The 26,744-nt window shown below is 40.3% G+C and overlaps 1 protein-coding gene across 3 annotated transcripts in view; it reads right to left on the reverse strand.

Moving 5' to 3' along the window:
* The window catches only part of MACROD2 (mono-ADP ribosylhydrolase 2), a 1,902,899-nt gene that overhangs the window by 119,069 nt on the left and 1,757,086 nt on the right, over window positions 1-26,744 (reverse strand). For 2 of the 3 annotated variants that reach the window (XM_081097752.1, XM_081097753.1), the window contains 2 exons: window positions 15,238-15,348; window positions 10,183-10,251 (listed from right to left, as the gene is read on the reverse strand). In XM_081097752.1, the coding sequence (XP_080953878.1) occupies window positions 10,183-10,251; window positions 15,238-15,348 (180 nt within the window). The remainder of the gene's footprint in view (window positions 1-10,182; window positions 10,252-15,237; window positions 15,349-26,744) is intronic. The other variant, XM_081097754.1, reaches the window with a different exon arrangement.

The following is a 26,744-nucleotide window of genomic DNA, read 5'->3' on the forward strand; positions in this document are numbered from 1 at the left end:
TGTGTGTATGTATGTATATATATATATATAAAGTGTAATTGGAAGGTACCTGCTACTTGCGTTCCAATTGCCAGGTAAGGGTATTTTAAACTATACTAAAGGTAGATAACTATTCTTTTATTAGTAATACTAAAATAGTAGATAAGTGATTTTATTTATGTTCACCTACTTAATCCAAATTTATACATACATAATCGCAGCACTGAAAAATTATCAGAAAAGCTTCATCATAAATAAAGTATGAATAATTGGCTTAAGCCATGGCAAATACTTTATACGCACTTGCTACTTAGAAGAACTTTACTTTGTCCTCTTATAGGATGAGAATATGAACACATAGGAAGTCTCTGGGTTGACTTTACCTTTGTGATATTGCTACATGACATTTGGAAAAAATTCACTTCTGAAATAGGCAAATTCTATAAAGGAATTTCCTCCATTAGAAGCCTTAAAAACAGTAATAAATATCTTAGAGAAGTGGCCATGATATTAAAATTATAAGTGGCCTAAAAAGAAGTGTTGTTTCATATAAATAATCCCCTCCCTCCCTTCCTCCCTTCCTCACTTCCTTCCTTCCATTTTTTTAGCAAATTAATGGCCAACATAGATTGAAGCTAAAATGGGCAGAGAAAACAAAATAGTGGCCCATTTTCCACAATAGCTTCTATATCCAATACAGAGGACCTACTATGAATACATCACTGTGTTGGGCTTTGTATAGAACATGAAAATGAATGAGACGTATACCTAATCTTACGATATGTACATTCTAATGAGGTAGATATATCATGTACACAACTACTATTTATCCAATACACAAGATAATTTTTGAAGTTTTACCAAAATGTTTTCAAGAAGCAGATCGGACAGTTCACTATAGTATGGGTTGAAATATGACGAAAGGGGGGAAATTCAAGAAAGTTGAAAATAGGCAGACCACCCCCCCCCCAACATTTCTCACATAATTCCTGTCATTCAAATGTTTGCTGAGATAATTTGTGATGGAGGAAGAGAGGGAGGGAGAGAGGGAAGAAGAGTGTGTTGGAGAAGGGCCAGTGTAAGGGTAAAATACTGGAGATGAATCTTTGGATCCCAGATAAAATTGATGCGACAGAAGGATGGCAGGATGTTGTAGGCCAGTGGTTGTAGGTCTTTGGGAAATGACAAGTAAGTTGGGCTACTGAGCTAGATATGTGCTGGGCTTTAAGGAAGCATGGAACCAGACTATCGAAAGATCATGGACAACATGCAAAGGGGTTTGGGTTTTTTTTTCTAGTGGTGTCTATGGTTGGGGGTTTCTATACATCCATTTCATTGTAGGGCCCTGTTAGGGTCAAGATTATGATGTGGACAAAGTGGTTCCTCTCTCTGTTGTCTCAGTCTCAAGGCCCTACTCTTCTAGCTTGGGTCTCAACTTTCCCCATGCTGCCCTTTGTCTGCTCTACACCTTCCTGCATCCTACCCACTCAGGCAAGGGATGGCCCTTGCTCTGAAAACATGATGTGGGAAGCAGCAAGGGGGCAAGGGGGTGGAAAAAGCATGGGCTATGGGTCCAGGCAGACATGGTTTCCAAATTCTGGTTTTATCTTTTGGTTAACTGAACCAGTTGCTCGCGCTTTCTGAGCTTCAGTTACCTGCAACATTGGGATAATGATCCTGACCTTTCACAAACATTGAGATAATACTTTACATCCACTGAACTGTCAAAATTTAAAAAGAACAAAAATAATGTTTGCTTATGGAAATATAAATTGTTATAGCCTTTTAGGAAAGCAATTTGGCAATATCTATTAAAAACACATACCCCTCAAAGCATCCCCACTCCTGGAATCTTTCCCATACAAATAAGAGCACTGCTTATAAGGATATATGGGTAAGGAACGTCTGTTGCAGCCTTGTTTGTACAGCAATAAAGTGGAAAGAAAGTTCTTGCTCATCATAGGAGAATGGTTGAATTAACTGCAGTGCATTCACACTATGGAATATTCTGAGAACTTTAAAATGGATGAATTGGATCTACACCAAATGACTCAGAGAGATATCCATAAAGTTTTGCAGCCTCTAACAAAAGAGGATACAGAAAAGTGTGTATGATATGATACAATATCTAGAAAATAAACATATATTTAACAATGGGCAAAAATTTTGAGCCTCCTATTGTCCTAAAATGTTTAAATGAATTGATTTGCTTTAGTATCTTGTGATGGAGTTGCTATTATCCTTCCTGTTTTATGGATGAGGATGTTGAGGTGCACAGAGATTAAGCAATTTTCTCAGGGTCACACAGATCAGGTTAGGCTGGAATCTGGACTCCGGAAGTTGAAATCAGAGACTAGACTCTGGTCACAGAGTATATGATCAATTTATACAAAATTTTGTTTATGTGCATATATTCACAAACTGATGCATGAAAGGATGGTCCCAAAATGTGAATGGTAGTTATCTTGGGGTGCTGTGATTACATGTTAGTTTACTCTATTCCTTATATTCTCTTTCATTATATGAGTTTTCTATAATGAACATTTAAAGGGTTAAAGAGAATAAAATGGGGCAAAGAAACTTATTGTGCTTAGCATATATCTTGCAGAAAGCTTGCAGCCTTGAGCACAGCATAGCTCAGATAACCAGAAGACACCTGGCATAGGAGGAACCAAGGATGGACCAGACCCTTACATCAGCAGAGCAGCTTGCAGCCAGCAAGGATTAATAAAAACCTATCTCTCCCTCCTCTCTTTGCTGATGCCATTCTCGGTCTCAGCTCACCTGCAACCAGGTAATTGGAATAAAATCTTTTTTGCTACATTAAGGCCTCATGTCATAGGTGCATGACCCCGGCCCACTCTGAACCTTTCAAACATATATTATTTAAAGAATCAAAAAGGAATGAACTCTATTCGTTGTAGAAAAACAAAGACTTGTATGCATTTCTATTTATTAGAATTTTCTTACAGAAATGTTCATGAACATTTACAAAGTTAAAAGGATATTCCTTATCAGTATAAAATATAAAACTAAAACTAAAGAAAGGACTCAAAAAGGAGACTGGGTAAGTAAATTATGGATGGTCATTCATAGGAATATACAATAATGTTAGACTGTGAAAAGATATGAAAAAATTTATAACCTATTGTTATATTTATAAGACAGTTTCAAAATGGTTTGCATTGCAGAGTAGCCTTAAAAAATCCATATATGTATGTGGCATCCCAGAAAAAGACAGGAAGTTTATATACCAGCATAAATCAACAAAGAATTAAGAATTCATCCTGAGGTACTGATTATAGTTACACACCAAGATTTATGTAAAACTAGAGGTCCAGTGCACAAAATTTGTGCATGTGGGAGGGGGGGTGTTCCTCAGCCTGGCCTGCACCTTCTTGCAATCCTGGACTGCTGGCTCCTAGCCGCTGGCCTGCCTGCTTGCCTGCCTGATCGCCTCTAACCACCTCTGCCTGCCTGATGCCCATAACTGCTCCCCTGCCTACCTGATGCCCCTAACCACTCTGCCTGATTGCCCCTAACCACTCTGCCTGATGGCCCCTAACTGCCTCTGCCTGCCTGCCTGATGGCCCCTAACTGCCTCTGCCTGCCTGCCTGATGCCCCTAACTGCTCCCCTGCCTGCCTGATTGCCCCTAACCACCTCTGCCTTGGCCCCTGCCATCACGGCTTAGTCCAGAAGGACGTCCGAAATGACGTACAGAAGGTTGTTTGGCTGTCAGGTCTAATTAACATATTATGCTTTTATTAGTATAGATGTTTGCGCTGCATGTCCCCATTATTTGGAATAGAGAGAAAATTGTAAATTACTAAATACTTTAACATTGGGACACTGGCCATGTGAATGGTGGAACAACCATATGATGAAATACTATGCCTCCAATAAAATATCATGCCTTAGAGGAATATTTCAAGATTTGGGAAAAATGTTCCTGGTATATTGTTAAGTAGTAAAACAGAATAAAGATTTGTTTTTAACAATGTAATCCTTAAAGAGAAAATGATTATAGGCTTTTATCTGTTATCCTTTTCTGAATTTATAATTATTTTACAATAAATACATATTATAAACAAAAATAAATGTTATATTAAAATAGAATAAAACATTATTGTTAATGAGGATTATGTAAGCTTGTAAGTAACAGCTGTGGAGTCACCCTTATGAAATGGTTCCCGTCTCCCCAACCCCACACTGTCTCTCTCTCTCCCTCCTGAGTCTCAGGTTACTTTTTATGAAATGAAAAATACATTGAAGCTAAACATAACGCATTATGCATAGGAGACACTCTATATATGTTGGTTCTTTCCCCCTCACTGAACTGCCAGTGGGCAGCAGCTTTCATTCCACACTTCAGACTCTTTCTTTCTTTCTTTTTTTTTTTTTAAGAGTGTATGGGTAATTTTTGGTTTCTCTTTTTTTTATATTTTTTATTGATTTCAGAGAGGAAGGGAGAGGGAGAGACAGAAACATCAATGATGAGAGAGAATCATTGATCAGCTGCCTCCTGCACACCCCACACTAGGAATCAAGCTCACAATACGGGCATGTGCCCTGACCAGGAATCAGATAGCGACCTCCTGGTTCATAGGTTGATGCTCAAACTGAGCCACTCCAGCTGGGCCACATTTCAGACTCTTAAAATCCAAAAGACCCAGGGGTTACAGGGCACCCGCTCCATCAGTGCCGCTCTAGGACAGGGACGGCTTTGTCTCACTTTTGTGGGTAGAGGGGAGGATGCTTAGTAGAGGGGACACCAAGAATAGGAAGAAACATCAGCCCAAAGAAGCCTGAGGGGAATTTCGTGGGTGGGCCAATGTTTTGTTTCTCTCCTAAGATTTAGACAAGGGATGGAGATAGCATTCACAGCCATCTGGAGCCCACCACACTGGCCAAGGCTTACAGCAATGTATGGTTGGGAATATTTATGCTCATCTCTCACACACTCTCCAATCTACTTCCTCAGACGTAGCCTCATCCTTTCTCTTTTGTTGTCTTTGGCAAGACTATCTTTGCTCTCTTTCTCCCTGTTCTATAGAAAATTTGACCGCTAGCAAGTCTTAAACTTAGAGTGAGGGTTAAGAAATCCTTTGCCAGGTGACATCTGACTTTATAAATACCAAACAGCAATGGCATGATTTACACAAAGCTCTAAGGAATCCCAGCTTGCTGTGCATGTACCTGAGTATTAATTGATTTTGCCTTTATTATTAACTAGAGGCCTGGTGCACGACATTCGTCCACGGGGAGAGGGGGTCCCTCCTCAGCCTGGCCTGCCCCCTCTCAGGGAGCGGGCCTAAGCCAGCAGGTAGACATCCTCCAAGGGGTCCTTAATGCTGCCACGGAGGTGGGAGAGGCTGCTACCACCACCACTGTACTCGCCAGCCACGAGCCTGGCTTCTGGCTGAGTGGCACTCCCCCTGTGGAAGCGCACTGACCACCAGAGGGCAGCTCCTGCATTGAGTGTCTACTCCCTGGTGGTTAGTGCGTGTCACAGGGACTGGTCATTCTGCCGTTCAGTCTATTTGCATATTAGCCTTTTATTATATAGGATGAGCATATGATTTGGTCTAGTTGAGCTTCAAATTCAAATTGGGTAGTAAAATACTAAGACAGGAGAATCAAAATGTGTTTAAATAGCTGTCCTCCCCCACCCAAGGTGCCTGGGCCTTGGCTGTGAGTGAGGATGAACTATTATTATGAGTGTTGAGACAAGTAGAATGAAGAGTTCTCCTTGAATTAAGAAGATTGACTATATTTCAAATAATAATAACTATATAGTAGTTTCAACCAGAGTACTTGATATTACTAATATGAATTTTATTCCTGTATTTATACTCCCCTTTTTGTGATTACCTCTATATTTGATAACTTAAGTAGCCTTAACATTTGTACTCCTGGGTGTTTTTATTTTTTATTTTTAGGATTTAAAGTATAAACAGTCATTAAATCAATAATTAGAGTATTTTTTAAGAGTAGAGGAAGAAATCTCTCAAAAATAAGTGAAAGCAGTATTTTACAAATAACCTTAGAATTTTTATTAACCTATAGATAATTTCTTAAGCCAGCTTTACCTTGGAATTCATTTCAATTAAGTCCTGGCTGCCACATCCTGGGCAGGCAGCCCTGTGTGATTAGCTTTACTCATCAGTATTCTTCCTCCTCACATCTCATCCTCTCAATGCAACTCCTGCCCATCTGAGGGCTGTAATGATCATTGGAAACAGGTGTCTTCAGTCTGTAGCTCACAATCTAGCTATTGTGACATAAGCCAATCAGTAGTACCTCCTTCTGTCAGCAGCTTGCACTGTTAGCAATTACGTGGGGCACATGGATGATAGGCATCCATTCTAAGTACCCAATGGGAAATATGTCTAGAACATTTGAACAAAATCACTGTGATAGAAGATACCCCCCAGAAGACACTTCCTCTTAAAATTATTCAACTTTCACATACCAATTTTAATTTTTTAAAAAATTTCAGCTCCCAAACAAAGGCACATGAGCCATCCCATGTTTTATTTGCTTGTTTTAAGCCTTGCACTCCAGAAGATGCTAGTATACTGTGGGGTCCAAAGTTATGACAAATGTAAAGCCAGACAAACCAACGAGAAAAGCTGGAAATGACTGATGAGTCTTGAAGGAGAGAGAGAGAGAGAGAGAGAGAGAGAGAGAGAGAGAGAGAGGGGGGCAGTTCATTAGATTGTTTGTTCCCAACCCAAGAAGAAGACGCTGGGTCAGGATCTGAGTCTGGAAGCAAAGGCAAGAGAGCAAGGGCTCCTTCAGGCTGCTTGGTCAGCAAACATGTTCTGCCTTTTAAATGGGAGAGTTTAATATGCATTTTTATAAGCAATCTTATAACTGCAGAGCTCATAAATAGCCCAATTGTCACCAAGGAGATATACTTCTGCATGAAACTAATAATAGTGAATATTTGAAATGAATCCCCAACTCTATTAACTCCAACTTGACCTCAATCTTGGGAAATTTCAATGGCAAATTCATTTCTTTTTTTCATTCTAAGCTACATAATTACCAGTCAAGATAGCAGTCCTAAGCTTTCAATTAATAATCAATTAAAAACAGTGGTACAATGTCTGTACAGAAGGCCAAGAGACATATGAAAAAATGCTCAAAGTTACTGATCATCAAATATATGCAAATTAAAACAACAATGACGTATCACCTCACTCCTGTCAGAATGGCTATCATCAACAAACCAACAAATGACAAATGCTGGCGAGGATGTGGAGAAAAGGGAACCCTAATACATTGCTGGTGAAAATAGTGCAGCCACTATAGAAAACAGTATGCAGTTTCCTCAAAAAAATAAAAAATAAAAAAGGAACTGCCATTTGATCCAATGATTCCACTTCTAGGAATATATCCTAAGAAACTCGACACACCAATCAGAAAGAATATATGCACCCTTATGTTCAAATCAGCACAATTTATAATAGCCAAGATCTGGAAACAGCCCAAATGCCCTTCAATAGACAAGTGGATGAAAAAGCTGTGGTACATGTACATCATGGAATACTAGGCAGCAGTAAAAACGAAGGATCTCTTACCCTTTGAGACAGCATGAAGGAACCTAGAGAGTACTATGCTAAGCAAAATAAGCCAGTCAGAGAAAGATAAGTATCACATGATCTTACTCATATGAGAATCTAATGAACATATGGAATCTAATGAACAAAATAAACTGTTGAACAAAATAGATTCAGAGACATAGAAGCATGGAATAGACTGATGAATCTCAGAGGGAAGGCGGGGGTGGCGTGGTTGGGAGAGATTAACTGGGAAATTTACATGCATATATGCATAGCCCATGGACATAAACAATAGTGTGATGAAGACCTGGGAAGGGTGGGTGCAAGGTGGAGGGGGTCAATAGGAAAAAAAGTGGGAACATCTGTAATACTTTCAACAATAAAGATAAATTAAAAACAAAAACAGTGATACATGCTGTTTCTAGAAGGAAAAGGCAAATATTATCTCCTATATGCTCTATTTGTAGAGGTTTACATGCTAATGGGGATTTTAAAACACTTTTCCCTAGATCAAGAGGTTAATGAATATTAAAAATGTATTTCAGTAAAATCCTTAAAACTTCACAATTAGTCATTACTAGGGAACTGCATTTGTAATATATGGCAGAACTCTTTGGAGTTGCCACCATTACAAATTTCATGTAGAAAAAAAAAATCCTAAAAGCATTCTGAGAAATTGATCCTGGCATGAGCAATTAATGGTGTGGGATCCTGAAAGCATCAAGAAACATCACAAACATTGTGTTTCTATAAAGGTGTGATATCTCCAAACCAAACAACTCAACAGGAAAACACCTCAGCTTCACGAGCTTAAATTAGGTTCTTGTTTCCTAAACTCTGCCATTCAACTTCATGACATTTACAAAAAAATTCTTTCACAGCTACATGATTGGAATGTCCAAAATTATTTACTTAGGAGGAACATCACTTTCTGTCTTTTCACTCTGACTTGGTCAGGTTTATTTCTCTGTCTAAAATGATCTTGAGTTTCTTATCGGAACCTATGTGACTATCTGACATTATTTGTATTTTTAGATATACTAAGTGATCAGGGATAAATATATCAGATAAAACCAGGAATGTCAGAACACATATCTGAGTAGATGAAGGGAGTTGCTAACGGATTCATTTTAAAAGTGGGCTGTCAAGGGCGGGGGGGGGGGGGGGGGAGGACACATATGTAATACCCTTTGTAATACTTTAAGCAATAAAAAAAGAAAGTTTAATTTTAAAATATGAGGGATTTAAAGGCCTCACAATAAAAGACAGTCCTTTAAATGCTAAAAAAAAAAAAAAAAAAAAAAAAGTGGCAATGAACAAGATAAGGGCCACTGAAATAACAGTGTAGGGGATGGTATTGGGCCACCCAGATCCCCCTTCAGGAATGAGGAACTTATTTTCCCAGCTGCAGGCAGCCCTCACCCATCTCAAACCCCCTCAGTACATAGGAAACCTCATTTAGAAAAGCACATTTACCAGGCAACATGAAATGAATGATGCAAATAGCTGGGTATTAAACTTTTAGGACAACTTTAATTTTCTAAACACCAGTTCAAGGCATTTAGAAACTATGCTAGTATCAATTGTCAAGTATGGGTTTATTTTCATAACACTCCAAACTAAAGAAATGCACTGAGCATATCTATCCAAAAGTCTCAACTAGATCACCAGATGTCCCCTTGTACAACTACAACAGAAGGATTTTCCAGTAGTTACCGGTGACAGATATAAAATAATACTGCCTTTTTAAGGTGACGGGATTAAGAACTGCAAATTGGTAGTTACAAAATAGTCACAGGGATATAAAACACAGCCTAGGGAATATACTTAGTCATATTGTAATAACTGTAAGTGCCAGGTGGGTACTTAAAATATCAAGGGGGCACTTTGTAAAGTATAGATTGTCTAACCACTATGCTGTACACCTGAAACTAACACAAAATAATACTGAATATAAACTGTAATTGAAAAAAAAATTAAAAAATAGATACCAAAAAATAAATAAAATAATGTTACCTTTTTGTGTGGGGAAAAGCAAATGTTACCTTTAGTCAGGAGGGAAAGAAAATATTATGGACCCGGCGACATAGAAGCATGAATGTCTCCACTATTTCTCCCTCAAATTTTCTCCTATAACCAAAGTCAACCTTTTTCTTCTTTTGGAGATACTTGGGTCAGCAACATTTCCTCATAGTAACTGTCCATAGAATGAGGAATGATGCTCTTGCCAAAGATTTATTTCTAAGGATCCTTTTCAAACTTCTTCCTTCTTATGTCTGGATAATGAAGCTCTCTGGTAGGTGGATCCCAAAAGCCACTCTTTTAACTTATTCCTGAAGAGTAGCCATAAACAGCAGAAATGCCTAATTCTGTTTAAACATCTTTAAACATAATTTCTCCAATCATTCTCTTGTTTCACAAAGCTACTTTTCAGAGGAACAAATGTAAATGCACATGTAAATTCTAAGAGGCAGATATGGAATAAAGCAGAGTGGGTGAGATAATTTATTGAAATAGAGATGCTTAAAGAGAATTAGATAAGATTTTGCTTGCTGCATCATTGTTCCATATAAAGCAAACTCAAATGGCCTCCTAAGCGATTTTGATTTTTAGATGTAGTAGGAGCCTCTTACCTTCGTCTTTACAGACTTCAACGGCCTCTTCTGAAGCAGGGCTGTGCACAGTAGCAGCACTGACGCCATCTACAAAGCAGACAAGAGAAACACCGGCTCAGAGTTACTGCTGCCAAGCAGAGCCTCACTGCCAGCATGCACCCCCCCTCCCCAACTGGACCACAGGAATATGAACCTGTTTCATGCTCTCATACACTGAACAGTCTTTGAAGCGGTTAGTGGTTTGTGATTCCTTCTTATAATTAATGAAACAGAAACCTTCACAAAAGGTTAAGACAGAGCCCAATGAACTACAAACTATTTTTTGGCAAATAATGCTGTTTGTTGGTACTACTGTACCTTGGCATTTTGCTTCTTCCCCACCTCGAGTGGAATGGTACACATTTTTCTTAAAACAGATTGTGGAGGAAAGGATACTCTTGCAAGTTTCCACAAAGTGCTTTCCTGTGTGTGCTTTTCAGATTTGGTTTTCTTAGCGCAGCACCTCTGCGCCTAGTGCCAGGCTGTGAACCTGCAGGGAGCACTTTGAAGGCTGGCAGCACAGACCCCAGAGAAGGGGATCCCTGGTAGGAAAGCACCACAAGCCCCTGGGAGATTTCACGTCACCCACGCGCAGAGCGGGGAGAAGGAACTTGGAGGTCCCTGCGCCCCTTAGAGCAGCAATTAACCTTCTCAGAGCCTATCTGTCTTCTCGGTACATGGGTACCCCAGTGATTCCATGCACATTTGGCTTCCAGGGTAATAGATAATTAACTTACTAACATGAAACTGGTAAATTTAAGACATGAAAGATTATCAAAAGCATTTGACATATTTAATGCTTGACAACTGGAAAAGGAATAGTACATATTATTTTCATGCAGTAACAGGGCCTTTAAACTAAAACGTTATACATGCATGTTGACTGACACGCATTTAAAGGCAAATCCCATACTTTCTAGCGTATGTCTTGTCCATAATGTATATGACTATTACTTTTAGGTCATGTCTCTATTGGAACAGAGATTAAAAATTTTAGTAGGGGGATAATTGGAAATAATGAATCATTTTCTTTTGTTAAGTGACCATTTCCTATTTAATAAAGAAAGAATAAACGATTAACCTTGAGGTCACATCTTCCCATTTCTTTATTTCTCTTCACGGCAAAACTCCCTTAAAAGAGCTGTCTGTGATATACTTCCTCGGTGCACAGACTCTGCACAACCTACTCCAACTGGCTTCCATGCTGCCCAGGAATTCTCTCACAAAGCGTGGCGGTGACCTCCCTTTGCCGAAGCCGATGGCTGTTCCCCTTATCTTACTTGCTTTCTCAGTAGCATTCCTTTACTCTGTTCTTTCTGAAACACTTTCTCCTTGTGGCCGCTCCTTCTCCCCTGTTGCCACATATCTACATGCAACAGTGTCCCAGGGCCCGCTGATTTCTTTACTCATGTTCTTTCTAGTGAATCTTATTCAGCCTCATGCTTTTAAATATAATTTATATGCCAGTGACTCTCAAAACCATACCTCTGGCCTAGAGCTCTCCCTAGGAATCCAGACTTCTATATCAGACTGGTTTTTTTTGACATTCCTTTGGGCTAAGAGTTCTCTCAAATTTACCATGGCTACAACTGAGCTATTTAACTTTCTCAGCAAAAGCTGTGCCCTATGGCCAATCCTCCACATATTGTATAGGTAAGTGGTACCATCATCCCATAATTAACTAGTGTTAAAAACCTAGGCCTTGTCTGGCTGGCTTTGCTCAGTGGTTGAGCATCGACCTATGAAGCAGGAGGCCACACTTCAATTCCCTGTCAGGGCACATGCCCAGGTTGTGGGTTCGATCCCCAGTGTGGGGCATGCAGGAGGCAGCTGATCAATGATTTTCTTTCATCATTAATGTTTCTATCTCTCTCTCCCTCTCCCTTCCTCTCTGAAATCAATAAAAATATTAAAAACAACAAACCTAGGGCTTTCTTCTTCCCCCATTTCCCACCTCCAACCCACCAGGATAACCTGTTACCTTTGTCTCTAGAATGTAACACAAACCAGTCCATTTTTGTCTCCAGTTGCAGAAACCACCATCATTGCTTTCCTATGGTACCTTCTAACTGTTCTCACTTTGGCTCTTTTTTTTTTTTTTCAAATATATTTTATTGATTTTTTACAGAGAGGAAGGGAGAGGGATAGAGAGTCAGAAACATCAATGAGAGAGAAACATTGATCAGCTGCCTCCCGCACACTCCCGACTGGGGATGTGCCCGCAACCAAGGTACATGCCCTTGACCGGAATCGAACCTGGGACCTTTCAGTCCGCAGGCCGATGCTCTATCCACTGAGCCAAACCGGTTAGGGCATCACTTTGGCTCTTTAGACCATTTTAACTCACAGCCAAAGCAAGCTTATTCTATACATATATACATAACCATGGACACATACAATAGTGTGGTGAAGGCCTGTGGGGTGTGCAGGGTGGAGTGGGTCAGTGGGGAGGAAAAAGGGGGGACATCTGTAATACTTTTAACAGTAAAGATAAATTAAAAAAAATAAATGGAACAAAAATAAAAAGGAAAATAAAACATAGCTTATTCTCTCCTGTTCTTAAAAACTCCCACTGGCTTCTCTTTGTAGTTCTAATAAAATGAAATCTCATACAGTCAGAAGTAATCTGGAACTATGACCTCTTACCAGATCTCACACCACACTCCTCCAGTCCACCATGCTCCAGCCATCCCACCTTCTTTCAGCAACATGCCAACCGAAACTGGCCTAGAGGCATTTGCATTACCCATTCCCTCCATTTTAAAGGACTTTCATCATCTCATCACTTAGATCTCATGTTTACTTTTTCAATTTAATTTTAAAATGTATCTTTACTGTTGAAAGTATCACAGATGCCCCCCTTCCCCACCCATTTATTCCCCTCTTCCCCGTCCTGCTCTCTCCCCAGGCCTTCACAGTATTCCTTCTACATTTCCTTATTTCTCTGCAAGACATCTGTCACTATATTACACCTTCTGGTTGTTTATTATTTTTGGACCTCCCCATCAGAATATCAGCTTTGAGCGTTCAGGGATAGTGTCTTTATAGTTCACTGCTGTGTCCCAGTGTCCAGACAGCGTCTGTGAATGACTGAGGAATATAATATCCACAACTTTGATTTGGTCTGATTATGACAACAGTAAGAACGGATGGGTTATGCTAGTTTGAGATTGCGGGTTTTTTTCCTTGATGTGGAAGAAGCCTGCAGAATTGCATAATCAAAATTGAAGTTGGAAATTATATTGAATGAAAAGCAGGTGTTTTTAGTTTGGAAGAATAACTGCAGGTCAAAGGGCTTTAATAACCAGAACCACATCTTCAGTTCCTCTGCACTTGGATTGGGAGGCTATGAAACAAGCAGAGTGGGCATAGCAACATGTGTTGGCACTGGCCAGGGTTGCAGATGAACCCTGCCACTGGGCCCCAGGCCAGCCAGCCGGCTCATCTGGAAGAGCAAGAGGAGCCCTCAGGTGTGCATTTAGGAGTGTTTTTTCACATTGACAGGTTCCCATATTGTGGTAATGACACTATTGATCCAAGAGGTAGAGAAGAGGGATTACATTTTACTTGCCTGCTAACAGGCAAGATGATCCCAAATAAAGAAACTGCCTGTTCTCAGCTGCTTAAAGGGGAAATGGTAAATAAATAAAACACAGGTAAATGTGTGTGCACGTATATACGGGGGTGTGTGTGTGCATATGTGTGTGGAAACAGGAATAGGAAAACTCTATGTTGATCAAGACAATTTGAGACAGAGCAGTGAGTGAAAAAACCTGTGACTCCTCAGCATTCAGAGGATGGCCTAAGCTGTCAGCAGTTAGCTGACTAATATTTATCAGCCCAAACAGTCAAAACGGTGACAGCTTTTCACATAAGACTCATCTTCCATGGAGGATAATGATGTGTGGGTCGGGAGCTGGGTGGGGGCGTGAATAACAACAGCTTGCTGTATCAGAATTCATTTCATTGCACGCACTGCATCTCAGCAGAGGGAGCCCACTGACCCCGTAGCAGCTGCGCAAGGTCCCTGCTGCCTTGCTTCAGTGCTTTCTCTGATTGGCCTTCCTCAATTCCATCTTCCAGGTCAATAATAAAAGCCTCCAGTTCTCTTGCTAAAGTTCCAAGGTTAATGTAGGAAGTTTCCATTGCAAAACTTATCCCACCACCTGGTTTATATCCAATATTTCAGCAGAGGGCCCAGGACGTGCCTGGCACACATTAGATAGAGCCACTATTTCAAAAATGCACCCCCCCCTCCACCACGGGCTTATTAAAACTGGGAGAATGACTTGCAAATTAAAGAGAAGAGGGTATTTTAGTCTGGGTGGTTGTGTTGATCGCTGCATAATTGTGTCTATTGTTTTTAAAGGAGAGCGCGCCTGAGTACAAAATGGGTAGAAAAGAGATGATACCTTGAAGGTGATAACAAGCTCTTTGGAGTCATTTGAACATTTTTTAAATGTTCAGTTTGTAATCTACGGTTGAAGATCTGTAAACATTCAATTGATACATCTGTTCTGTGGTGAATAGAGGGGATGTCAAGAAGCCTTCGGATCTCACTTCAGCTTTGTGTGTGGGGTGGTCAGGCTCAGCGACACCACCTCCCACAACACGCAGAGAAATAACCAGACATGTGGCTCTTCAAAATGTCATGCAAAACAGTAAAGAACACTCCACTCATTGTGGAGGGGAAGCCTCTCATTTAATTCCTTTAAACATTTTTCATTTCTTTCTTTCCCCCGCCCAAATCACATCTGCTCATTTAAACCTGCCCTAAGTCAGCCACGCTCTGACTTGACACTCCAACCTCTGCTCATCCCTCTTCGATCTCTGCTAAGCAAGCTGTAATTACATGGAAGAAAAATGGAATCGGCGAATGAGACATGACAATGTCCCCTTCTGAGAGGAAGCCCTGTGACTCCGAGTTAATAGAGTTGGCGGCTTCCTGAGGGAGACCTGAATGAAAGTGAAGTTAACCTGGTAAAAAAGTAGAAGCATTTTCAGAAAACAGTACTGAGTAAAGTCATTGTTCACCTCTGTGGATGAGGCCTAGGAGACTCTTCAAAAGAAATCTGAGCCCACCTGCTTCTTGGCTCGGCCCTTCCATTTCTTCCACGCTTGGCTTTTCCTCTGAACCGTTCTCATCTTTCAAGAAAACCACAGAGGGAAAACATTACATCAAGTCAACTTATAAAATACCTCTTTATGGCTAATATGCAGCACTGAAATTAATTGTAACCAATGTAGCATGACTCCCCATAAAGCAAGGCAGAGAGATGAATCAGAGGTATGAAACAGAAAAATTACCTACATAAAAAGGTGCATTTATACTCCTCCCTTCCACACGATTTGCTTGATGAAATGTTGAACTGCAGTAAACAAAATTCACTCAGCAGTTCTAGTAACATCCCTCTTCTCGCACAGCATTTCCCAAAATGCAATACAGATTTTAAATCCAATCTTTTCTCCCTTGACTCAAGCAATATACACTGTGTAAGAAAACTTGGTTAAGTTTCTATGCCCTTTATTTTCCTGTTTGAAATATATTGTAAAAATATCTATTTTTATTTAACATATACATCAAAGCCTAACATATCTACGCTACGAAATATTTTGTCTTGAACAAATTATGATGGTCCGGTTTACGCTATCACACATAAATCCTTGAAAAATAAATAACTGGGCAGCTGCAATGGTGGCTAACCGCTAGAAACTAACATTTTCTTTAAGCTTAAAATATGTAATATATTTCTCTGAATTTATGTGTAGAAAAACAAACTTTTCAAAGGCAAATAAAGGCATATTTTATAACTCATTACTGGGAGGCTTTCCAAGTCTCTTTTAGTTTAGAAAAATTTTTTAATGATAAATTTATATAAAAGACACAGAAACAAAATATAAAACATGTAGTTAAAGTACAGAAAACAGAGACGCAGACACCACCAGCATACATTACTGTATCCTCTGTCTATCGGGAAGTGGAATCTCTCTCCCCTTTCCTTGAATCCGGACTGGTGCTGTAACTGAGACCAATGAAACATGGAGGTGATGTAGGCCCTCTGAGCGAAGGCCACTGATAGCTAGTAGCATCCACTTTCTCCCTCTGGGAAGCCAGCTGTCATGCTGTAAAGACATGCAGACTAGCCTACCAAACAGAGAGAGTGAAGGGCCACACGGCAGAGCACCAAGGGGCCAGGCCTGTGAGTGAAGCCTTCTTATATCCACTAACCCAGCCCAGCTGCCAGCTGAATGCAGCTGACGAGGGCCTCAGTCAAAGACACAAGGAACAGAAGAAACACCCAGCTGAGCCCTGTTAAAATTCCTGACCTGAAACCAGGCACAGATCACTTAAACTTGTTTTGTTGGAGTGCTTTGACCCCCATCTCCTATTACTATTAACTCTTCATCCAGAAGCAGGAGGATGGTGAATTTTCCCCAGAAATCTCAACTAGCAGAGCTAAAACAAGAGCCTCAGAGAAGCAATGGGAAACATTTCCCCAAGCAGCGCTGTAAAATAACCTAGTGAAGAGAGTTGCAGATGGGAAAACATTCAGAATTGGCCTGGATGGAAGAAAAAGCTTATCATAGAATGACAAAAGTAAATGAATAAAAAAGAGTGACACTCAGTGGGGAAGAAATGCTATCATTGGATACTTGAGTATGGGTAGAATCACCTCTGCCTTGCATTGGGGGTCAACTTAGGGGACACCGTCTAACTTTTAATATGAGGACCTGGGGCAGCTCTGTAGCTACCTAAATCCAACGTTCTCCGTTGCGTTTTTACAATGACCACGTGATGATCTGACATTTTCTCTCTGGCTCTCTGCGTGGGCTACGGCATTGGCTTTTGTCCTGGGAAGGAAACAGCCATCCCAGCTGCTCTTGCTCCCTTAATGAGGCAAGTTAGTGCAGGAGCACGTTTCAAAACATAGGTCAGTATGTCCCCTCTTCCTCTCATCAAACAGGCTGAGTCAAACAGGAAAAATCTGCCAACTTATCTGTCTCACCCAACAGACAGACCTTTTAACACGAATTTCACCATAGGCTTGAAGTTTACGGTGACAGGTTGGCTTTAAAATTAGTCTAGTTACCACATCTCCTAAGGAGTGGGGGGTAAAACACTTTCTTGTGAAGAGAGGAAGGGAAAGAGAACAATTAAGTCATAGGAAAGTGAGAAATTGGTTCCAGCAGTTCTAAATGCATGAAAAGGAAATTCATGGGCAGACCCCCGAGTCAATACAAGCCAGTTTGGCTGCCTTCCTAGTCTACTGTTAGTGAGTTTTTACCTTTATCCTCCACGCCCTCTCATTCCCTCAGGTAGCCACTGAGTGGCATGCTTTTGTTTTCCATTTTGAGTCTTGGCCAAACCGCGTTCTGGGTACAGCATTTCTGCCTTTGGGCAGAAAACTCAAGAGACACTTTGCATGTTTATCAGAGAGAACAAGCATCCTAGAAGAATGCTGGATTTGTCATTGGAGTCACATGCCCTCAAATGAAAAGGCTCAGGGATACTGCTTTCACCAATTTGCAAAGACATGCATCTGCAAATCCAGCAGGGGGACCCAGTATAGAAGTCTTGCTTTCAAAACCCAGTTGATGCATTTTTGGGCAATTAGATTAGCACTCATTTCACTTTTAAAAGGACAGTTTGGCTGCCTTATAACTTTCCATCCATTTTAAAATAGGTGAGTTCTTAGTGAAACAGTGGGTTTCTACTGGTAGGAAAAAAGAAAATCTCATTATACAGTTACCCCTAAGGATTTTATAAGGACAAGCTTTCTTTTATCAGCCTTGTCTGTCTAGTTATCTTCACAGGAAGCACATAAAAAATAAAGTTGAGTGGAGTGGGGAATCTAAATGTTTGGTTTTTAGAAGGGTTTAAAAGGCATATAATAGCCCTGGCTAGTTTGGCTCCGTGGATAGAGCGTCGGCCTATGGACTGAAAGGTCTCGGGTTCGATTCTGGTCAAGGGCATATGCCTGGGTTGTGGGCTCGATCTCCAGTAAGGGGAATGCAGGAGGCAGCCAATCAATGATTCTCTGTCATCATTGATGTTTCTATCTCTCTCCCTTCCTCTCTGAAATTAAAAACAAAAAAAAAGGTGTATAATAAACGTGAAGAAATATAGGAAAGTAACATACTATTTTGTTAGCTAAAAAAGAAAGTCCTAGAGGAGCTGAATTCTCTGTTAATACACCAAACGGTGATTATTTACTTCAGAACATAAATTTCCACAGCATTGACGTGTCACATGATGCTTTATTTTCCTATGCTCAAGACCACAGTGACCTGTGAGAATTCTAGGGGTGGCATTATTTTTGTTTCTCCAATATTAATACAGTGCTTCTCACTGTTTCAACCCATATATATTGAGCATATACTATAAGCAAGATATATCAGAAATTTTATAAAAATAAAAATGAGAGACTCCTGCTATAAAGTGAATTCATGTAAGTGGAAGGAACATACCACTGTTTGGAAGATGATAAGTATGCAGTCCATGTGTTATTCTATATAGAAAAGTTTTGCCAGGGCAAAATCTCAATGTCATGGCCACAAATTACTTTCCTGATATCTGTAGCTCCTTTTGTGAACTGTGTGTGGGATGGAAAGTAAATCAGAGCAAATCCATCCTTACAGCTGTGGAAACAACCTGCTGCTTGCTGCTTGCTGCCTGCTGGTGCAGTTGCCATTTCTTACAAAACTCCCGAGATTTCTGGACATGGACAGAGCACAGGCCAATCAAACACTGTGGATTGCAAATTGGATTATAGACTCCAATTCTTCAGTCTCCTGCAATGTATTATACATCTCAGTGTCCTCCCACTGTAGGCAGAGAATACTTCCCACTCCATTGATGTTGGACTTGACCCCAAGTGACTTGATTTGACTAATGAAATATTAGTGGGCATGATGTGAGCGAGGGGCTTAAATGTGCTGCATAATTGAACTTGGTGCTTGTGCTTCTGACACTTGCTGTGATAAGAAATGCCCTTTAGCACTGGTTTAAAGAAGAGGAGAAATATTATGGCGCAGATTTCAACCTGAGCCACAGTTTGGAGTTAAGCCCAGACAACTCACACCTTGAAAATGTGCTGCCCAACAGAGCACTACCTACATCAACTGAGCACGGCCAACCTGCACCACCTGTGATCATGAGAATAGATATTTTTGTTGTAAGGGACTGCATTTTGGGGTGATTTGTCACACAGTATCATTGTAAAATAGCTGATTAATACAAATACTATAATATTATTTTTTCTCAAGTCAGGAGGACTCAAAGATTTTTTTAATTAGCACTTTTTATTTATAAAAATTTAGTCTTTAATTTTGTATTTTGACAGCCAGCTACATTTTCGTCTGTCATATTTTAAAACTCTCTAGAGGATACACACTTGAAAAATAAATGTACCTTATGTAAGGGGAGCATGCTGTCAAAGAGGATGTACTGCCAACCATGATGTTTATATTTTATTTGATAGAGCCATGTAGGCAGCAAGATACTAGCTAGCATTTATTGAATATTAGTTATGTCCTACTCAGTGTCTACATGCTTTGAATAGATTATCAAATTTAATTCTGAGAACTCAATGAGGTTGACATCATTATTATCCACGTTTCATGAATATTGAAACTAAAGTGCAGTGATGTTAAGTAACGTGCCTAAGGGCCCACTGCTAGCAAGTGCTGGCAGCTGGATTTCAACTCAACCAGCTGATGCCAGCACCCAATATTGTGTCCATGGAAACGTAACTAATATTTGTGTATGAGTAAGATATTTTCATTATTGGTCAGCAAAAATGTGGGAAAGTGATAATAAGAAAATAGCAGAAGAACTACACTATAGTCTCATATAGGTTAACACAGAACACTGAGAATATGGAGAATTGAGCTCTTCTGACACTTAAACCAAGTGGGTTCAATGCTGTAACTCCAGACTTATTTCTTTAATGCTAAAGGTATTTTTATTTGGGCATAATTTTAAACAACAGAAAGTTACAAGAAACTTTGTTTTCCTGAACCATTTGAGAGCAAATTTGGGACGTAATCACCCCCTAATCACCCCCATCAGCCTTGAATACTTGAGTATATTTTTTACAAACAAGGACATTCTCTTCCATAACTATGGTGCAAACAAGTTTGAACAATTTTCAATAATATCTTTTATAGCAACCGGGGATCACACACTGCATTTAGCTGTCATGTCTCTTTAGTCCCCTTTAATCTGAAACAGACAAGCTTCCCCATCCCTAGCCAAGCTCTGTGCTGGGTATTTTGCATCTCTTTCACTCTGCCCCTATTAATGTGAACACCGACCTTGCTAAGCTCTACCTAATGGCTTTAGGAAAAAGGAAAGGAAGGAAGAAAGGAAGGGGGGAAGGAGGGGAAGAAGGAAGGAAGGAAGGAAGGAAGGAAGGAAGGAAGGAAGGAAGGAAGGAAGGAAGGAAGGAAAGGGAGGGAAGGGAAGGAAGGGAGGGAAGAAGGGAAGGGAGGGAAGGGAAGGAAGGAGGGACCAGGGAAGGTTAGTTTGAAACATTGTGTTCTGGAACTCATCAGCTGATTGAGTTATTTTAATAGATTCATCTTCGGAAAGTAAGTTCCTGAGTTGGCTGCCTCATTATTCTCATGCCTCACATGACTCTTTAAGTGCAATTACCATGACATTGTAACAGTTCTCTGAGTTGGACTTTTATCTACATTTTTAGAGATGAAGTCCTAAAATCAAGGTTGCAGAGGGTCAAGTTCCCTGAAGTCCCACAATTAGTAGCAGAGCTGGGATTTAACCTCAGATCCAGATATGCCAAAGCCTGAGGTCTCTCTTTTTTGCCTTAAAGATTTCTGTGACCTCTTCTGACCCTTGAGAGCTAAGTTGTAAGAGAGATGCCCTCACTGTTCCTGTGTTGTCCTCAGTGCCCAGCACAATCCTAAAATCCTTGGGGTCCACAAGCACTTGTCACAGGACTGAGAGAGAAATGTCATTTCTCCCTAAGCAGTAATTATTATTTTTTTGCTTGAAACATATTGTAGTTCTCAATATAGAAAAAACACCTGGTGTCTATTGAGACTCTGGTTGAACCTCATTAAATGGTGGATTAGTTTTAAAATGTCACATCTCTTTGATCACACATAATGGCTCCTAAAAGTCAAATGTAGTGATGTTCAGGGAGCACACGGAGTTCAAGTCCATCTGCTTTCACCACCCCTGGGCCAGCCTCCATCCCTCTCTCCTGGGTTGTGATAATGACTCCAATCATGCTTTCCTCCTTCAGCTCTGTCCTCAAAGTCTATTCTCAACTAAGAAGCTAAATTGTTTGTCTTAAAATGTTAGTCAAATCATACCATTTCCCTGCCAAATGCTCTAAAAAACCCAAAGGCATCAAGGCCCTATGTGCTGGAGACTTCTATTGTTTTCCTGCCCTGACCTCTTTCTAGTCTCCTCCCACTTCCTCTGCTCCAGCTGCACTAGGCTGGGTGCTATTCCTCCAGCACACTAGGTCTTTGCTCTCCTGATCTGTCTACCGCCCATACCCCTGCCTGAGGTGCTTTCCCCAGGTCCTTCAAGTCTGGGCTCACCTGTCCCCTTTCCAATTAGGTCTCATCTCCCCATTCACACCCACTCCATTCTTCTTATCCTAATCTACCTTTTATTTTTGTCCCCCGACCCCCACCAGTTACTATCACCTTCCATAGAATTTAGATAGGTATTATATTCATTGTTCCTGTCTGTCTGTTCCCATTTGACTGTAAATGTCTCCAAGGCAAGCATCTTTGTTTTTGTCATTACCTGATTGATGTCTCCTAAGTACTTAGAAAAGCCATATGGTAGGTGTTCAATAATATTTGTGAATTAATGAAATATGCTCTTCCCATACTTGGCCTTATATGGCTACCTCACAAGTCAATCAGGAAGAAAAAAAGAGAAATTATCTTCTAGTCAAGACTATTAGGAATATACTCATGGAATATAGATTACTTATGAAATACAAGGTTCATCTGATATGTGAGACAGACATAGAACCCAGGCTCTTGTTATGCTATATTTATCACCATTTTGTGTTCTTTTTTTTAAAAAAATATATATTTTATTGAATTTTTACAGAGAGGGAGGGAGAGGGATAGCGAGTTAGACACACTGATGAAAGAGAAACATCAATCAGCTGCCTCCCGCACTCCTCCTACTGGGGATGTGCCTGCAACCAAAGTACATGCCCCTGACCGGAATCAAACCTGGGACCATTTAGTCCACAGGCCAACGCTCTATCCACTGAGCCAAACCAGTCAGGGCAACCATTTTGTGTTCTTACTGGGGCAGTTAAGAGAAGGAATCCCTTTCCCAGGCTAGTGAATATTATCTGTGAACTTGTTATAAAATAGTTATCCAGACTAGAGAGACTGAATACCTCTTAAGAAGATAGTACCTCTTAAGAAGATAGTGGGGCATGGATAGTCAGTTGGCAGGAATTGTGAGCAGTGCTGTCCTGGTTGCAGAACCAGTTCTACTCAGAATAAAATCAAATGGTATTACAAGCATGCCCCATTCACAGAGAGAATGTAAGACCTACAAGTTGATCTTCAATTATGGGGCAGAGAAGACAATCATCTTGGTCTTGTATTTTTCTAGGAATGTCCCCAAACAGCATACTTGTCCAGCAGAGGGAAGAGGAAATCATTGAACCTGATGTTTTCAAGAATACGTGTTTGTCAGGGGAGACCTAAGTGTGACGCATGTTGAGAAAAGGACACATATGAGAGAAGAACATGCAACTGTCCCTTCTACATGTTTTGTATGAACGTAGGTAGAGTGCCAAGTGTTCAATAAGGTACTCAACAAATACCTGCTGAGGGGCTGAACTCGGCAGATTTCCACACTGAAGGTGTGACCCTTGGCTACTAAAACTTGCCGTGGCATATCTTGGTTAAAAATAGCACAGGACAATACCCCAAAGAGCTATTTTAAATACCACACATACCCTCTTAATAGGTACCATATGGTTCTCCCATATGGCATGTTAATACAAGTACTTTTACTCTGATACAGTTAGTTTTAATCCAAGGATTTCCAAATAATTTACAAACACTGTTCATTAGCACGGTCATCCCTGGGGAAGGTGCAGAGCCTCACAGAGACACAAAGCATCCTGCTTACAATCAATAACCATTAAGGAATGACAATAATGAGAAATATATTAATATGGCATTTTTTTTAGATTACTGAATCAACAAATGGGAATCAAGCAACTTTCCCAAAGACCTTTAATGACTTCATGGTGTAAGTAGGGCTAGAAATCAACTTATGCCGATGCTTATGGCTATTCTGCTAGTTGACCTATGTTGGTGAATTGGCCATGGATTACACTAGTTTTCAGGTGTGCACATAACCTCAAGTCTATACCATAAATGGGAAAATTATGGTGTGGTAGACTAGAATAAAGTTAGTATAGTAGTATTACAGTGGGATTTCTTTGAGCTCTCTCACTGTCTTAAACACAATGGCAACTGTGTTTTGTCATTAACTTTAAGCCCTAAAATATCTCTTTCTCAGTATTGTCATTTATGTTTCTGAATTGAGATAACTGGTATGTCTACACATTTGTTTAAAACAGGCACAAATTGTGCTCGATGCAGATGTTAAATCTGAACTGGCAAGAAGAAACATTGTTTTGCTTTTTTTGTTGAAGAATAGAAAGTATATTAAAAATGTTCTTTGAGTCATTCAAAGAGGAATCATTCCAGAAATAAAATCAAAAGCTCTTCGGTATCTCTGTCATCAATTAATGTTTGCTGAGTACCTACAAAGGTCAATATTGTGGAGAGGGAATACATTAGCCTGTTCAGAAGACAAAAGGCCTTCCCTTTAGGAGTTGACAAAACGAAGATGGATGGAGTGGTTTCATGAGAGGCACGAGGTAAAATTGAGGCTAAAGACAATTACACAGAGGAAAATAGAAAATTTTATCTCATTTCTGTAGATCTGAATAAATGGTGGGTATTTGAGCTGAATTAAATGAGGAATATCTAAGTAAGTGCTTCTGTTGCTTTATCCACATTGCTCTTCTGGAAATCACTGGTTAAGGATGTATCTATAGGGAGTACAGGTGCCCTCAGGGAGGCGGTCATTCAATACATGAACATCTGAAGTTGCAAGCAGCCCCACATTATCATAGGAAGTAAAAATCTTAATCTTTGTGTTTCTATCCTGTATCCTCTTTGAAATAGTTGCTCCTTTAGTGTGGAAACATGCTGGCTTACGTGGTGAAAATAAACATTTTAAGATTCTGGTTTGGAATTTTGAAGTTTAGGATGAAAGCAATGTATGGGTTTTCCACAATTCGGTATGAATGTTTTACAAAATTGTTCCCTTATTCAAATTATCACCCTATAGAGGGTGAAAACTGACAAGCAATCCTAAGTGTACTATCAACTATAAAAACAACAGTGCTTTCTATTAGTCTTATCTATCTTTTAAAAAGGCATAAATCTAATAATGGTTTTGTTTAACCAAATGTTTACTTAATAGCTATCTGAAATTGTACCAGAATAAATTTCAACATATTATTCCGTTTATTTCACGTGAAAATAATTCATAATGGCAGAAACCACACACCTTTGAGCAGAGAGAGCATGTTTTATTCATGTGAAAATTTAGTTCTGGGAAACTGCCTTCCCTGGGACCCAGAGCTTTCTGTCTGGAGGAATCTGGAGCAGTGTTTCTCAGACTTCTCAGTGCATCAGCATCCCTTTGGGGATGGGGGTGGGGTAGTTAAAATACAGAACTGGGTTCTGGTTCAGCAGAGCTGGAAGAGGCCCGAGCATCTGCATCTCTAACAAATTCCCAGGTGATGCTGCTGCTGTGGTCTGGGCACCACACTTTGAGAACCACTGGTCCAGGCTCTGGAGAATAGAAAGTACCCTATGATTTATTTTCATTCATTAAATATGGCTACCAATAGCCATTCTTAGCTTCATTAATATTGTTGTTCATTTTCCAACTTCTTCTGACTCTCTCTGTAGCCACTAGTTGAGTACTCCCTTAAGATTACAGTAATATTTCTTAGTAGAAAGAAGAAATGTTAGACTTTTCATGAAGTAAATCTATAAAATGTACCTTTTCAATTTCACTAAAACTATATTAAGTCACCTTATCTTTAAAATGAATGCATCAGTGAAGAAAACGCTGGAAAGGTTTCTTCTGTTCTAGATGCTGTGTGGGTGCTATAGAGAGAGGAACAAAGGGGGGAGCCTGTCCTGCTTGAGCTTACTGAGGAGACAGTGAGTGACCCAAAACCAGGGTTAAGTACAACAAACCCTGTGCTGGCAGAAGCAGGGAGGGCTGTCGGGGATCTTGGAGGCAGCAACCAAGTTCAGTCCAGAAGGGTCGGGTAATCTTTCAGTAGAGTCCTGCCCCAGCTAGGACCTTTGTCATTGATTAGGTATTTATTGAGCAACCCGTGTCTATCAGTCTCTGCTGTTAGCGCCGCACTGCACACTGTGATAGCAGCCAGCCCCATGTGGCTATTGGGCACTAGAAACTCAGTACTTCCCAACTGAGATGTTTGGTAAATGTAAAATGCGCATCAGATTGTGAAAACAGCACAAAACAGTGAAACATACCTTATTCACAATTTTTATACTGATTCTATGTCAAAATGACAGTACTTTGGCTATCTTGGGTTAAGTAAAATATAGGGTTAAAATGAATGTAACCTGTTTCTCTTACTACTTTTAACATTGCTCTTAAAACAGTAAAAATTACATGCATTTGTGACTCACATTTCATTTCTATTGGACGTCTCTGCTCTAGAGATAACTAGTGAGGGAAGGGACTCTGGAGCTCAGCTCTGTGGAGCTGATAGATATTGTAGCCGGAGCCCACAAATCCCTACCGTTGTCCTTTGGCACTCACCTCTGATTTCTCTGCATTGTGGTGGCTTCTGCTCATAAACACCTGTGGCCCTCTGCCTTAGGATTTATTCTCGTCTCTACAGGATGCTTGCCCTGAGCAGCCAATCAGGAAGCAGCCCTCAACCAATGATGTACAGGAGTAGGTGCATTAATATCCTGCTTTTACACCCCTTGAGAGGGACAACTCTGAGGCATATCCCACATCATCTCCCAGAGTTCTCCTTCAGGACCCAGTCCAAGCTGTCTACAAGACAATCTGTACCTGTATTTGTTTCCTTCCCTTCTTGGTCTTACTCCCCTCCCTCCCTCCTGGCACTTCCTGGGATCAATCCTTATATCAGCTGCTTGCCCTTGAATCCTTGACTTAGGAGATACATCTGTGGGACCAACCCATGCCATTTAAAACCAAATCATTTCACAATCATATTATCCCCAGTCTTGATACTAATGGAGAGAAGTACAGGTTGCCAAGGTCATCAGAGGGGCCTTCCCCATGGAAAGGACATTTGAACTGAAGAAAAAGGCATTTGCTACATGAAATTAACCAGTACAAATTAGCGATGTAAAGAAGGGAGACATGGGTGCGTGTTACTGGCAGAGTGAAGAGCATGGCCAAAGGTCCCTCTGTGAGAAAGATG

The sequence above is a fragment of the Myotis nattereri genome, assembly GCF_964212035.1.
Source record: "Myotis nattereri genome assembly, chromosome: 8".
Classification (NCBI taxonomy): Eukaryota; Metazoa; Chordata; class Mammalia; order Chiroptera; family Vespertilionidae; genus Myotis; species Myotis nattereri.